The sequence below is a fragment of the Syngnathus typhle genome, linkage group LG18 (genome assembly GCF_033458585.1).
Source record: "Syngnathus typhle isolate RoL2023-S1 ecotype Sweden linkage group LG18, RoL_Styp_1.0, whole genome shotgun sequence".
Classification (NCBI taxonomy): domain Eukaryota; kingdom Metazoa; phylum Chordata; class Actinopteri; order Syngnathiformes; family Syngnathidae; genus Syngnathus; species Syngnathus typhle.
The window spans coordinates 4138894-4152894 of NC_083755.1; the positions used below are offsets into that span (position 1 = coordinate 4138894).

General features: G+C 43.5%; 2 protein-coding genes across 3 annotated transcripts; one reads left to right on the forward strand and one right to left on the reverse strand.

Moving 5' to 3' along the window:
• Positions 1-254: 254 nt before the first annotated feature.
• On the reverse strand, positions 255-8770 carry zc3h7bb (zinc finger CCCH-type containing 7Bb). Of its 2 annotated transcripts, none has more exons than XM_061264381.1 (21): positions 8536-8770; positions 7793-7854; positions 7548-7584; positions 7215-7415; positions 6920-7078; positions 6684-6821; positions 6576-6603; positions 6242-6474; positions 5852-6134; positions 5618-5676; positions 5394-5493; positions 5149-5310; positions 4860-5065; positions 4691-4791; positions 4426-4607; positions 4232-4311; positions 3880-4154; positions 3704-3809; positions 3504-3612; positions 3158-3291; positions 255-3071 (listed from the first exon to the last, which is right to left on the reverse strand). In XM_061264381.1, the coding sequence occupies exons 2-21, from the start codon at positions 7849-7851 to the stop codon at positions 3036-3038; spliced, it is 2688 nt and encodes an 895-aa protein (XP_061120365.1). In that variant the 5' UTR covers positions 7852-7854; positions 8536-8770; the 3' UTR covers positions 255-3035. The 2 variants fall into 2 exon arrangements, with proteins under 2 accessions (XP_061120365.1, XP_061120364.1); XM_061264380.1 differs by having other exon boundaries at positions 6561-6603.
• Positions 8771-9107: 337 nt separating this feature from the next.
• Positions 9108-13955, forward strand: rangap1b (Ran GTPase activating protein 1b). The gene is made up of 16 exons (XM_061264394.1): positions 9108-9263; positions 9562-9678; positions 10531-10658; positions 10760-10819; positions 10928-11107; positions 11192-11326; positions 11435-11593; positions 11660-11773; positions 11850-11949; positions 12047-12131; positions 12195-12375; positions 12518-12601; positions 12658-12760; positions 12822-12910; positions 12987-13108; positions 13180-13955. The coding sequence occupies exons 2-16, from the start codon at positions 9567-9569 to the stop codon at positions 13256-13258; spliced, it is 1731 nt and encodes a 576-aa protein (XP_061120378.1). The 5' UTR covers positions 9108-9263; positions 9562-9566; the 3' UTR covers positions 13259-13955.
• The last annotated feature ends 46 nt before the right edge of the window (positions 13956-14001 follow it).

The window sequence follows — 14001 nt, forward strand, 5'->3', positions numbered from 1 at the left end:
ACAATCGACTTAACACTTTAATGCAATAGCTTTAACCAGTGCAATGTGTCAAAATACATAGAGACCTTCGTGATGGAATCCTTGAACTGTTGAACATCAACCACTTAATTGTCCCACCCTGCACAATAACGTAAATGTATCTAAACTATGTTTATTTACCAGTATTTGTTTATTTTTGTTGCACAGCTGCACACTTTATTTACATCTATAATAAAGGGTTGGAGAACTTCAATTAAAATAAAAACTGAAAATACTTGTTTTTCTAAAAGTGTTTATTAAATGCTTTCAAGAGATTTGGTCCACTTGAGTATTTATTAACATCCAACCAGGGAGGAGAGAAAACAAAGTCAAAACATAAAAACAAGATAATCAATGTAATGGAAACAAAAAAAAAAAAAGTACAGTACAAAATGAGAGGCCTTCTTTGTCCAAGTCTTTACAACCCTGGTTTCTATTTTCTGATTGTTGAAATCAATCCATTCAAATAACCAATACTTTCTTCGACCGGTAACATGATTCAATTTGGGCTCTTTAAGTCTTTCGGTAGCATGGCTCAAATGGAATGGGGAGGTGGCGGTTGTTTACAGGAATAGCAGTGACGTTTGTACTGTGTGGCTTGGCGAGACGTATCATTAAAGATATAAACACACAACCTTCTTTTGTCAAAAAAAAAAAAAAAAGGCAAAAATAGGCAGATGGATCATTTTACCAACAAAGTGCTGTCAACTTGAACAAATCACAGAGAGTTGGGTGGGAGAAAAGGCATATCAGTAAAACAACATTATCCATACCTCCATAGGATGATTGCAAATCAGTGCACAGGAGGAGTTTCAATTGAAATACGATGAACTAAAATAAGTTGGTGTGGTTCAATCTACCCAGCCCAGTTAAACTCTGCCAAGCCACTAAAACAAACAAACAAAAAAAACAGCTCCACCATCACTTATCTAAATTACCTTACCGGGGTGCTAAAGTATTATCATAGGTTATCAGGTATCATATACTGTACTGTATATAGTAAGCGGGGTTATACAATAAGGGTATGTATTATTTTTATACGTGTGCTATATCAAATAAGGCGCTATGCAGGAGTATATAAGCATCTGTGTACGATTCCCAGATCACATCTTCTCTGGCGTATTTACAGCCACATAGCTATCCCAAGGCCTCAAGACAGATTGTGGCGTCCATTTTGTTGCCCACTTACAACCTCCCCCAACAGGCTGCATACACAGACGCGTATTTACCGTTATTATATTCATACATGGATATAGGTATACATTGCAATAAACGTACATATAATCAATAGCGTATACGAGAGAAATAGTCCATAGCAATCATTATCATATTCATAATACTAAGGGTAGTAGTAGTAATAATACGATCCCTCAAAGAAGCTAAACGGTGGGCTGTTCCAGATGAGGGCGCATTGGCACAGCTAACGATGCTAAGATGACACAGCAACACACGTTAAGTGTGTGCAGCACTTAAACTCTGGCTCCATCCATTTAAAGCTGCAACCCACTTGTTTGTCTGGAACAACCCACACAAAAAAAGAAAAAATGACAACGTAAAAAGTAGAAGAGTTTTTTTGCTTTTCTCTTTTTCTTAAATCACTATCTAGTTCAGCGATACATGTCATATAGCAATACCTCAATAACAGAAAAGTTCTATGTAATCAATACAGTTTTCTGGTTATATATTTATTAAGCTTGATTGCTAAGTTATCAATAATTAGTAGTAGTATAGCATTTATATGTAAATATGTCGTCATGTGTGTGTGTGATTTGCATTATAGGCTTGCATGAGATGGCAGGCGGGTATCCTACTTGTGTGTTTGTGTGTACAGCATATGCATGTGTTTTTGCTCAGAGGCACCAAAGAAATGTGCGAATCTTCATTTTGGACCACTGGATTAAAAAAAAAAAAAAAACTCAGTGGGACTGAAGAAGTATCAATTTGCCTTTACTTTCAAATTAGCTTCACTATTCTAACGCAATAGATTCTTAATTGGATGAAATCAATTCAAATGTATGAAATCTTTGTCCAGATTTTTAGCTGCAAATGCTTTTCCTTTCTTCTTAATTAAATACAACACAAGTCTTCAGCTATGGCAGCACTGACACTCATTCAGTCCAATTGAGGTCATCATTTTTTTTTAATACCAGGACAGTCTTCTTTCTATGCCATTATAGCCGTGTGTGTGTGAGTGTGTGTGTGCGTGTGCGCGTGTGTGTAAAATACAGCCACCTCTCAAAAAAACAATGTGTGGAAGAAGAGGGGAAAACATTGTTGTGCTTATGATTTTAGAATGGTAAGCAGAATTGCATATTTCCAAAAACGCTTTTTTTTTTCCTCGCTGATTGATCGATTTTCCCCATTTTAAAGGCCCGTTCAGGCGTTACATTCAAAGTGCCCTACCAATATGGCAGACAATATAACGAGGAAGTACAACTCCCGATGAACCCCCCCCCCCCCCAAAAAAAAAAAAAACAGAATTGGATCACACTGCAGCACACTAACCATCAGACGCTTTGTTTTAATTACGCTTACTTGGGTCTCAAAAAGTTTTTTTTTTGGCACTATTGAGTTGAAAAGGTCAACTTTTAGCATGACAGCTCCATTCTTCAAGAGAATTTTCCATTATTGCCAAACAAAACGTTAAGAACTGCGGCCAGCGCGCTCATCGGAGAATTGCTTAGGTGCTGCGAGGATTTAAAAAGAAGAAAAAAAAAAAAAGTTCTTACGTTATTGCGATTATTACTTCAGTCAACGAGAAATGCACCCTGCAGGGAAATCCGACAGAGGGGGAACCTGCAGGTATTGCGGAAACAAAGCTTCTTCAAAGTTTTGATTGATGGCTGAGATTTGTGGCTTTGTGTTATGTAAATGTGTGTGTTTGTGAGCGCGTGTGTAGAAACTGTGTTTACATGAGCTCCCGCAAGGCAAGAGGTCGGACTAGTGAGATGACGGGCTGCTCAGTTGTTGCCGGTACGGCTGGCTCATCTCCTGTCTCGGCGGCGATTGGGCGATTCTCAGAGGTCGTCTCCGTTGGACAACCGCCGGCCTCCCTGGAACAATACACACAATTATATTACAAGCATGAAATATGACCTTCTTGCCTTTAATCATCTTACGTGAGGAAACAATCACTCACCATGCTCTCGCTGTAGTCGGCCGTTATGGTGACCTGCTTGTCATCCGGGGGCGGGGTCATGGCAGTACTGTCCGCACGTCTACTCTGATTGGTTAGCTGTAGCCACAGCTCGTACATCTGCTGCATGTCCCTCACTAGAAATAGAGAAAGTGGAGGTTGTTTATTTATTGAAGAAGAAAAAAAAAAATGTGACGGTGCAATTATGACCTTACTGAGTAATAATAATCAGTGCCGTGTAATTAGTTGCTGTGTAGGATTTAATTGTCACCTGAGCAGCAATTATCAATTCAAAAAACAGCACAAAAAAAAAAAAAAAAAAGTCTTGGCTTGTGAACGTGCAGCTTACAACTGTTGTTCTTCATGTACGTCCAGACGTCTCTTTCTTCCAAGCTGTGGGCAAACGAGCAGTTGCCAATATAGTGGCACTTTTTCTGCTTCATCACGTGCACACACATCTAGATCAAAAGGCAGCAGAGGGAAAAACATTTCGAGAATGAAACACCTCTATTAATTGTCCAATGAGAGGCAGGGAGGGGGGGCACTCACATCATATTGCTGTGGATAGGTGCGGGAGAAAGGGAGAGGCCGAACAACAACCCACTTCTTCTTCTCAAAGGATTTCACCAGCAACACTCGACGCTCCTTTGTCCAGCTGGAAAACAAACAGATTGTCACATGGCTTATCACTTAATTAGCACGTGCTTGGAAAGTGCAACCCGCACCTATGCCGTGCTTTGGCGGTGCAGTACTTGAGGTTCTTGTCAGGCTCGTTCACCTGCCCCTCCCGCCAGCATTGGCCGCACACGAACTTCATTTTCAGGTTGAGGGGGCGGCCCCGCCCGACCCCGCCTCCTAGCGCTCCTACCCCCATCCCTACCACAGAAGGGATGCCACCAACGCCGAGGCCGTCGCCGCCACCTGCGCCGCCCGCTCCGATACCCATCGCCCCGAGTCCGCCAACAGGCATGCTGCTGCTCGGGTGGGGAATATGGATTGGCTGGAAGAGAACACGACAAGTTCGTTGCACAGGGTAAATTGCAGTCGGAAAAAAAATCCGCAGCCTTTCCAGCCTACCCTCTGCTGCTTCTGTGCATTCTGCTCTAATCTCTGCCAGTGTCTTTTGGACTCCTGCACCATTTCTTCATGGGTAATGCCTGTAGAAAATAATGGGCGAAACAGCAAAAAGACCATAATTTTTTTTTTTTATTTCATCATAACAACAAAATCTGTGGTTCTGCACAAAAATCACATGTGCTCTGTCCACTTACCGCTGTCTTGTTGAAGCACCCAACATTTGAGTTCTATGACCGAGTGTGCGAAGGAGCAGCTGTCCTCGCGCTGGCAGCCGTAGCGAACCTCGTGACGACACACATCAAACTGGCAGAGGGGGTGGAGAGGGCGCACCTTGCTGTAGCGCACATTGGCTGACCGCACCACATGCACCAGGCACCTGCAGTCACATTATGGGATGTCATCGCCGCTGTGGTCAACAACCCGCCCCTTTTCAAAAAAAAATAATAATCCTCCACTCACTTATTGTCATCAAAAGGGTGTCGAGCTGTGAGGTTGGAACACACCGCCAAGTTTTCTTTGCTGCGCTTGCTTATGATGCGGGGCTTACTATCAAAACATTCCTATTGAAAGAACAAATTCATACAAATCACTCTTCCTCCTTTCGGAACGCCTCAACAACTGATCTCACCTCACAGAGGAACATGAACATGCCCATGTGGAGCTGCAGCAATCGAGTGACACTGAGAGCACGTCTCTCCGTGCTCCCCAGGGGGTCGAACAGCAGCTCTCGGCTCAGCGCGCCCTTCCTCTCCTGTGTCCATACGTCTATTTCCTCCTGGCAGTATGCAAAGGTGCAGTTCTCACCGTACTGGCACTCTTGGCGTTCCTGGACCTCTGCAACACCCAAATGAAGAAGGGGAATGATGTTGGGCAAACACACACACACAACTCTGCCGTCTGAAAATAGAAACACAGACCTTTACACAGTACAAAGGCCCCTAAGAAGTTGTTGCGTGCAGGACGGGGCCGAATCCTCTTCCAGGTGTGGTCGTCATTATTTTTAAGGCGACACAGCAGGACGTCCCGCTTACATCGATGTGCTGCTTCTGGCTGGTATTTGTAGTCCATCACTCGCGGACCTGTAAGCAAGGGAACAACGTTTGTTGAATGTATCTAAATATTGAAAAAGAACCAAAAAAACAACAACATTTTAATAATTAACCTATTCGACTGTAACAGGCGTGGCAGGCCTGACGAAACTCGTGTGTGCCAGCCAAAGGATTTCTGGACAGCATGGAGAGGTTTGTTCCCGCTGGGCCATTCTGGAGAGAAAATGCCAAAAATAGATGTAATGCAACGACACCAAGTGGATCCATTGACGATTTACGGTTGGGTTTATAAAATGCTTTGACAGACGCAAGAGAAATTCGCAAAGAATGGACTCACTGCTTGCGCAGAGCCGTGGTTGCGCATCCCGGGGATGAAGCTGTGACACACTCGTCCCCCTTAAAGACCACAAACAGTGATGAGCACTTTATAAAAGATGTATTTCATAGATGTATAAGCTAAAAAACTAGCAGTGTAGCACAGATGTAATATGAAGTTAAAAAAGATTGAAAATTCCTTTGTCAATAAACAACTAAGAATTTATTCAACTGTTGGGCCAAAACTTTCACTCACCGGGCAAAGTGTACTCGGATAAAGAGTCGAGCCCACCAGAAACAAGCCCAGCTTTGCCATCTCCATCCGTGGCTCCACTTGAGAAGCCTCCCAAAGCGTCCTGCACTTGGGTGGAGCCTTGGTCTGGCTGGGAGAAAGGCTCCAGTTCGGGTAGGTCACTGATGGAGGAGCCGAAGAAGGTGGGGGCGAGCTGGGTTGACGGAGAGGGGAGGTTGGGGGAGTATGGAGGCCGTAGACCCACCGCTGTGTTTGGAAGGTTGGTGGGAATGGCGCCTGCGGGACTCTAAAACGGGAACACAAGTGGAGCGTTTTTGTTTTTCGCAATACAGGATTCGGCACTATTGGTCTCAAACGTGTAGGAGGTTGACTTCTGTGATGAAATGTCCTCACCTCAGTCACTTTCTTGGGAATGCACTCCAGGAGACTGTGATGCTCATCCTTAATTACGCTGCCGCATTCGTCCATATGTTCAGACACGGGGACGGAGAACGGCATCGGTGGCTGGGATTGGCTGCCGGGGCTCTCGGACAAGTCTGCGCACGGGGTCAGGACCGAGGGGTCGTCACTGACTGGGATGGGCGTGGCCAGAGGTGCTGGGATGCACTGAGCGTTGGACAGGTCTTCTGAGGGTGTGCAAAAAAAACAAAAAAGAATTGATACAAGAAATAGGTATGAGGATCAGCGGTTAGATGATTTTTTTTTGCCACACCTGCTCCCATCTCACCCAGAGATTCCATTCCATTGGAAGACAACTAAATGAAGAAAACCAATTAATTCTGCATATCAAGTGAAGAAACAATTCCCAAATCAATATTGATGTTATTACACACACCTCTCCAGTGGGTGCAGATGTCTCGCCAAGACTCTCTCCCTCCGCGGCCGTGGACTCCGACTGGCTGATGTAAGCTTTTCGGCCCTTAAGGCCCAGCTTATTGGCCAGATCCTGAGCCAGATCACATACCTGTCTGTCCTAGAAAGCAATATGTAATAAGATAAAACAATTTGAACGTTACCTGATACAGAGAAAAAAATATATTGTGCTATATTGGGAATAATGCATCATCATACATGTGGCTCAGTGAGTAGACATTTGGTGCCGCACTCGTACGCCTCTCTGAGTCGTCCCATTTCCCTCAGACATAGTGCTTTGCGGTAGAGAGCCTTTCGACTGCCTTCGGATACATACAGCGCGCTATCACAGTCCTGAACGCCGCGCTCGAATTCCCTCTGAGGAGGAAAAACAAGCATTTAGCTGTGGCAGCAAAAACAGAACAATCAATAAACTGTAACCAAGCCAGTGCAGGGAAAAAAATTCTAATCAATAATAATTTGTGAGCAGACAATAAAAAGTGATTCCGCTCACAATTTGATAAAAGGCAGCCGCCCTGTTAACATAAAGGCTCTCCATCAGCTTGTGGGGGATGACGAGGGCTTCGGCTTGGGCGTAACGGGCTACGCTGATGCCTTCTCCGTACTGCTGAGCTGCCTGACGGCAGTCGCTGTCTCGTCGGAAGCACGAGTTGCCCTCATCCAGGAGGTTACACACCAACTGGGTCAGAAAAGCCTAAAAGGACCAGTACAAATTAAAAATGCCATGTGTCAGAGCGACCCAGTGTCAGTCAAGCACATTATAAAATGAATTTGGGGATGTCAGGAACAATTAAGAAATGAAGGGAAAATATGGACATAACCAAACCTGATAATTCTCTGGCTCTGGGAAAGGTAATGAAGACCTGTAAAAGGATATCACAAAGTCAACACTTTGCTCAATTAAAAATGTGAGTCTTAATTCCATCTGGGATTATTTGGGGGGGGGGGGGGGGGGGGCTAGTTGAAGAGAGCTGGAGTACAAAAAACACCCACACGGACAGGCATGAGAAGAACATCCAAATTCTTCACAGACTCGAACCCAGAACCTCAGATCTGTGAGGCACTACTTACTGAATAAAACTCATAGCTTTCTGGATCTCCTCTCTTCGCTTCAGTCTATCTGAGTCCATTGCCTGTAGATAAAAGCAAACGGAAAATTTACTTATTTTCAGATTTGCCATGATCGGAATATTCCCACATAAATTCCTCTACATTACATGATGGCTATATTTAAAAGTGTCAAAATTGCTAGCTGGCTTCATGCATCGGCAGGGCCTAGCGTAAACAAACTAACAAAATAACAACTCCGGTTCAATTACAAGTGGTATGACGCAAAATCTGAACCGGGACTAGAATATTACTCATTTTTAAAATAAAATTGAACACACGCGACATGTTGTATGATGCCTTAACTGCTACGTTTTATCAGTGAGCACGGTAGATTAGCATTGTTGATATGCTAACTCGCGTCAATCGAAAATAATACCAGCTGCAATTGAACGCTGCACCGACAAAATTGATTAAATGGACACTAAGCTTTGGGTTAACCGATTTTAATGTTAATCAAGCTATCAAGAGGTAATCGCTGTCCGACTTGCTAACATGCTAAAAGCTAACAGTCCAACTTGAGTGAAAATAAATTGAGCTTTCGATGTTATATGCCATAACAAGGTTGTTTGGATCGTGTCGTTAAATGTCTACTTTATACTCAACATGGCTGTAGTTGTGTATAATTAACAGCAAATTAGTTGACGATACCGAGTAGCAAGCTAGTGTGAATAGTCAAGCCCCTCTTTTTTTTTAGCACAACTTACCCCAGAGTTTAAGTTTCAAGCGTTTCGGATCACTCGTAACTTCACGAAGCGTCAAAGGTAATAAATTGGGTTGAAATAAACAACAATCAGTTATGATCCAGGCAGCATATTTATAAATTTGATGTTCTTGTCATTGATTTGTAGATGGAGCACGAGTTCTTTTTTTTTTTTTAAAGCTACAGCTGCTACCTAACAGCTTGCTTGCTAAATGTTAGCCTCCTCTCTATAGCTGTTTTGGCTAGTGCAGTAAATTTCAATCCAAAGTGGCCACTAGAGGGCAGCAAAGCCACGTCTTTTCATACGTTTAGGGTTCATTGGATAATTTAGTAATTCCCTATTCTGTTCTCATTCAGGCACTGCGAGGAGAAATTAACTAGTTAGTAGTAATGAACATATTTCAGTCATCATTTATCGTTAAAAAAACCTATTCATAAAAGCACAATTTTTGCTACCCGAAACTGTGTGACGTCATGCTTAAACGTCATATGTAGCACACATAACAAGCTTTATACATTAATTACAATGTAATATGTTATGTTACTTGCCAACGTGGTAAAATTAAACGTTTAAAATAACTTAATTATGTTTTCCCACAAGCGTGACGTAGAACGACCAAAAAAGAAACCCGGAAGTCGTGGCGTCACATTGAGCAACCGGCGGGCTTCGTTCGCATTCACCAGTTGGCGTGCCTTCTTTCGCCATCATTTCCGAGGAATTCGCTGTCGGCTGTAAGGGCCTTCTATTTTCCGATTGTGATGTGTGGCTGTTCATAACAGCTAAAAAATATTCGGCGAAGACTGAACGAAATACTTTTGAGAGTTTGTTGGGTTGTTCATAAATCCAGAGTAGCACCTGCTAGCTTCTCTTGAGCTAATTATCCGAGCATCTTTGTTACTATTTTTGTATTGAACGACACTTAAACGTTCGATAACGTTAGTTATTCAATTGAACGTCACAATGGCGGATTTGTATGTTCAGGTTTTTCAATACTTAACCAAAAATGCTTGTTTATGGATTTCTCCCTAGACATCATGGCTGCAGATGATATTGCCCAGCTGGTTAATGGTCTTTCCAAGACCCATTTAGGAGATGGAGAGCTAAGTTATAAAGGCCAGGGGCTTAAACTGGACAATGCGGAATCAGGTTTGGTTGATATCAATTGAATGATGCATGTTGATTGATTGATTGAATATTTATTGATCCCCAGGGGTGGGGAAATTCAGGCCCCAGCAGTATTCATACCACAGAGTGGGTATACAAAAGACACACAGATGGCATGAGCGCAACTCAATAGGCTCTCATAAGGCTGCCACACAACGGCGCCACAAAGAAAGCCAGAAAGTGCTCAAGATAAAAGCCATCAAAGCAAAACAAAGCTAAAAGACAAAGGAAAAAAAATAACTGTGGCCAACCAGCACCCCTCAATACAAGAGAACACCCCAAAACACACAAAATAGCCTCCACGGGGTCCATAGACAGGTGTAACGGCAGTCCAGTTCAACGGCGCCCAATGGACCGTGGTCGTGAATCGGTGAAAAACATCACAAAGCAGGCAAACGTGCGAGCAGCGTCCTGGGCACCCAGTCGGATGCACGTGCGGATGGTCACCACGGTGCTAGCATGGCGAAAGTCGTTGGTTCCGACGAGCACGAGGGAGCGGAGTCCCCACAGGGGTTGCGGTTGCAAGGCCAAGGCGAGGGACCCGGTCATCACTGGCCGGATAAGCAGGAAGCCGCCGTAGAGTTACGCCGGTCTCGACCGATGATCCCGGTCCCAGGAAGAAAAAATAATAATACAAAATATCCGATCCGAAGAGATACCGAGGTGCGGTAGAAGGCACCAGCATCGCCGAATGGACAAAAGACAGAAGGAAAAAAGAGAAAAGAAAGAAATAAAGAGGAAAAGAGAGAACACTGCTGGGAGGCAGCCACTTACGGCGCCATACCGAAAGAAATTATTATTATTATCATTTCTTGACACTATTTGTGCCTACAGTGGAAGACCTGGTTCAGGAGATCGAACAGAGCCAGGATTTGAAAGTTTTGCGCTTGGAGGGAAACACTTTGGGTGTAGATGCAGCCAGAGCCATTTCCAAGGCACTGGAAAGAAAAGATCAGCTCCAGGTACATATTATCCAGACACTATGTATTCCAGGAACATGTCAACACATTATAATACTGTTGAAAAGATCACAAATTCAGTAATGTATTTTTTTTTTCTAAAGCGATGTTACTGGAGTGACATTTTTACTGGAAGACTACGCTCCGAAATCCCATTGGCCCTGGTGAGAATCCAGCTAATTCATGACTGATCCCATTTATGACTTTATCTGGAATATTCCTGATACTATCATCAAGTACTTTTCCAAAATTCTTTCGTATATTTTCATTAGAAATCACTGAGCAGTGGATTAATGATCGCCGGAACCCATTTGACCGTGTTGGAGTTGAGTGACAATGCTTTTGGACCGGATGGCGTGAAGGGGATCGATCAGTTGCTCAGAAGCGCTGCCTGTCACACCTTGAGGGAGCTGAGACTCAACAATTGCGGAATGGGAATCGGAGGAGGAAAGGTGAGCTCGGAGAAAATGAAAATTCACGACAAGGAAGTTTTACACCGCGGAAGTGAGAATGTAAATGCTCTGTGGTCTCTGTAGATCCTGGCTGAAGCACTGATGGAGTGTCACAGGCAGTCATCACTAGCGGGAACTCCACTCAGACTCAGAGTCTTTGTCGCTGGGAGGAACCGCTTGGAAAATGAAGGAGCCAGCGCTTTGGCCAAGGCCTTTCAAGTAAAAATATCTTCATGAAAAACAATTCTGATTCATTTTTGGATATCATCATCATGTACTCTCATTCACTTATCATTTTTATTCATTCTTTTCTATGTGACACTTCAGATGATGGGCAGCCTAGAGGAGGTCCACATGCCACAAAACGGCATCAACCACGCGGGCGTGACAGCTTTAGCTGCGGCCATGCGACTTAACCCGGATCTGCGTGTGCTCAATCTTAACGACAATACCTTCACAAAGAGGGGAACGCTGGCTATGGCTCAGGTAAGGGCTCAACACATTCAAAATGCAAAAAAAAAATTTTTTTTCTACTCCTTTTGGCCCCCACAGGCTTTGGGGCACCTGAGAAACATCCAAGTGATCAACTTTGGTGACTGCTTGGTCCGTTGTGAAGGTGCCATCGCCCTGGCGGCGGTCCTCAAAGAAGGGTTGCCAGTTCTCAAGGTCAGTCCAGCAAACTCAGGGACTCTTGTCTTTTTTTTCTCTGCAGTATTTTGTCTTTAATGTTTCCTGCCTACAGGAGTTGAATCTGTCATTTGGCGAAATCTCAGAGGGGGCGGCCCTCGTGGTGGCTCAGGCTCTCATGGACAAGACGCACATGGAGAAAGTGGATCTGAACGGTAGACGCGCGAACCCACTTAAACAAGACGGAGGAGGTTGTTTTCTGTTTTACTGTCTATGGCAAGTACTTACTGTCTATGTTCTTCCACATGCCAGGCAACTGCTTGGGGGAGGAGGGCTGTGAGGCTCTAAGAGAAACCATGGAGAGCCAGGATAAAGGAGACATGCTGGCTTCACTCAGGTAAAACTGTGGAGGAATTGCAGTTTGCTCAGACGGAGAGATTCTGATTGTTGCTCTTTGTAGCGATGATGAGGGAGAACCTGGTGAAGAGGATGATGATGATGAAGGACATGATGATGAGGAGGAGGAGGAGGAGGACGGCGGCAATGGAAGCAATGGATGTAATGGTTGTGACGAAGAGGACTTTGTTGAAGAAAATGGCACAGAAAGAAATGAAGAGAGTCCTTCTAAATCTCAGTGTCCTGTAAGATGCTATTTTTGTCGAACAATTTAGAAACCTTAGTTGTTCACTTGAGTGGGTCATGCATTGCAGTTCACTATGATGTACCTAATATTGTGGCAGGTCTGTGCATATCATAAAGAGCAGCTAATTTTTGGTGTCTTAGGAAGAGGTCTTCTCTTTTCTCGACTGCCCGTCTGCCGAGAAGCTTCTTGAGCTGGGAGAAATGAGGACACATCTGCTACTGGAGGTAAGAAAGGTGGGGGCATAATTTTGTGTGCACTTGACAATGTTCCTTCTCATCAGGTGAATATTTTGGATCCACGCAAGCCTGTCGAAGTCCTTCTCAAAGTGGCTTCTTTGTACAGTGAGGAAGGAATGGTGAAGACTACAGTGCTGGAAACATTTGGTAAGATTTTGGCACTGCTTGACCTTCTTAAAGATGTGTTAAAAATGTTTTCATCTCACAGACATGCTGTTGAGGAAGCTTCTCTGCGGTTCAGCTCTACAGGCGTATACCACCCTCTCCACCCTGCTGGTCTTTCTAGGAGTCCTCAAGGTACCATTGCAGTGTCCGAGTGCTATGTCGAAGTAAGAGGAAGGAATACATTTTTGTTTCTCTTGGTCTGTTTCAGGGAGAAGAGAAGAGGAAAAAAGTGCCTCTAGCCCCAGGCTTGTTGTTGTGTTTGGAGCATGCGGTCCAGCAGGACTACTTGGCCAAGCACCACATCTCCCTGCTGCACACCATCCTGTCTAAGTAGGAACGACACATTCACAATGTCGCCACGACGGAGCGGTTGTTTATACACTGTGCTTATTCCTCGACAGGAACCCCGAGGCTCTCAAGTCATGCAATGGAAGCATGGACAGGTTTAGGTCCGCGCTTGAGAAGAGGTGTCTTGAGTAAACCTGATTAACCAACAGCAGGTTACGCACAAATACACTGGCATGTACCGGGATAGATTTTCTCTAAAATAGAGCCTTTTTTAACCACTGATTTCCAACCATATTATATTTTTTTAAACGGCTGTCTGGCATCTTCTAACTTTGATATTTTTGTTCATGATAGGAATTTATATTTTTATAGGAAATACACAGTTTACAGTAAGTTTAAGAATGTTTACAGTAAACCGGCAGCTTTTTTTGTTTTCAAAGCATGCACTTTTTTTTTTTTAAACACTGTTTCAAAAAGGGATTAATTAATTCAGGAACTCACTACTCTTAATATGGCCAAACCTTGCTTATTATCTGACCATTTGAGTCATATGTGTTGCAACAAGAATTGTCCACTCCAAAACAAATGTTCCTCACTACGGTTGGTCGTTAGTGTTTTTATAAACAAGCAATAACTTTACAATACAATTGTTTAATGTAAAAGGAAAGGGCTGTGATGCCATGATCCTTTTTATTATCCATCAGTCTTAATTTAAAAAAAAAAAAGGTGTTTCTCTATTGGGGTCACATGTACAATTCCATAATTGCCTCAAGTACTTAAAAATATAAGTGAGCATTTAAAGGAAAAGGGAGTATTCTGTAATTGTATTTTTAAATATCTCGACTTGTACTAAAACCTCAAAAAAATAAAGTGAATCGTACAGGCCTGATTTTTTGTTTTAAACAAATGTTTTGCTATGACAATGGCTGTGTCTT

Excerpts from the sequence above, each read along its gene's own strand:
- zc3h7bb (XM_061264380.1), bottom strand. The coding sequence starts at position 7,851 with ATGGACTCAGATAGACTGAAGCGAAGAGAGGAGATCCAGAAAGCTATG. Across the intron at positions 4,608-4,690 it reads CACCCTTTTGATGACAATAA|GTGCCTGGTGCATGTGGTGC; the intron begins GTGAGTGGAGGA and ends ATGTGACTGCAG. Across the intron at positions 3,810-3,879 it reads ACCGCCAAAGCACGGCATAG|CTGGACAAAGGAGCGTCGAG; the intron begins GTGCGGGTTGCA and ends TTTGTTTTCCAG.
- rangap1b (XM_061264394.1), top strand. The coding sequence starts at position 9,567 with ATGGCTGCAGATGATATTGCCCAGCTGGTTAATGGTCTTTCCAAGACC. Across the intron at positions 12,132-12,194 it reads GACATGCTGGCTTCACTCAG|CGATGATGAGGGAGAACCTG; the intron begins GTAAAACTGTGG and ends TGCTCTTTGTAG. Across the intron at positions 12,911-12,986 it reads TCTTTCTAGGAGTCCTCAAG|GGAGAAGAGAAGAGGAAAAA; the intron begins GTACCATTGCAG and ends GGTCTGTTTCAG.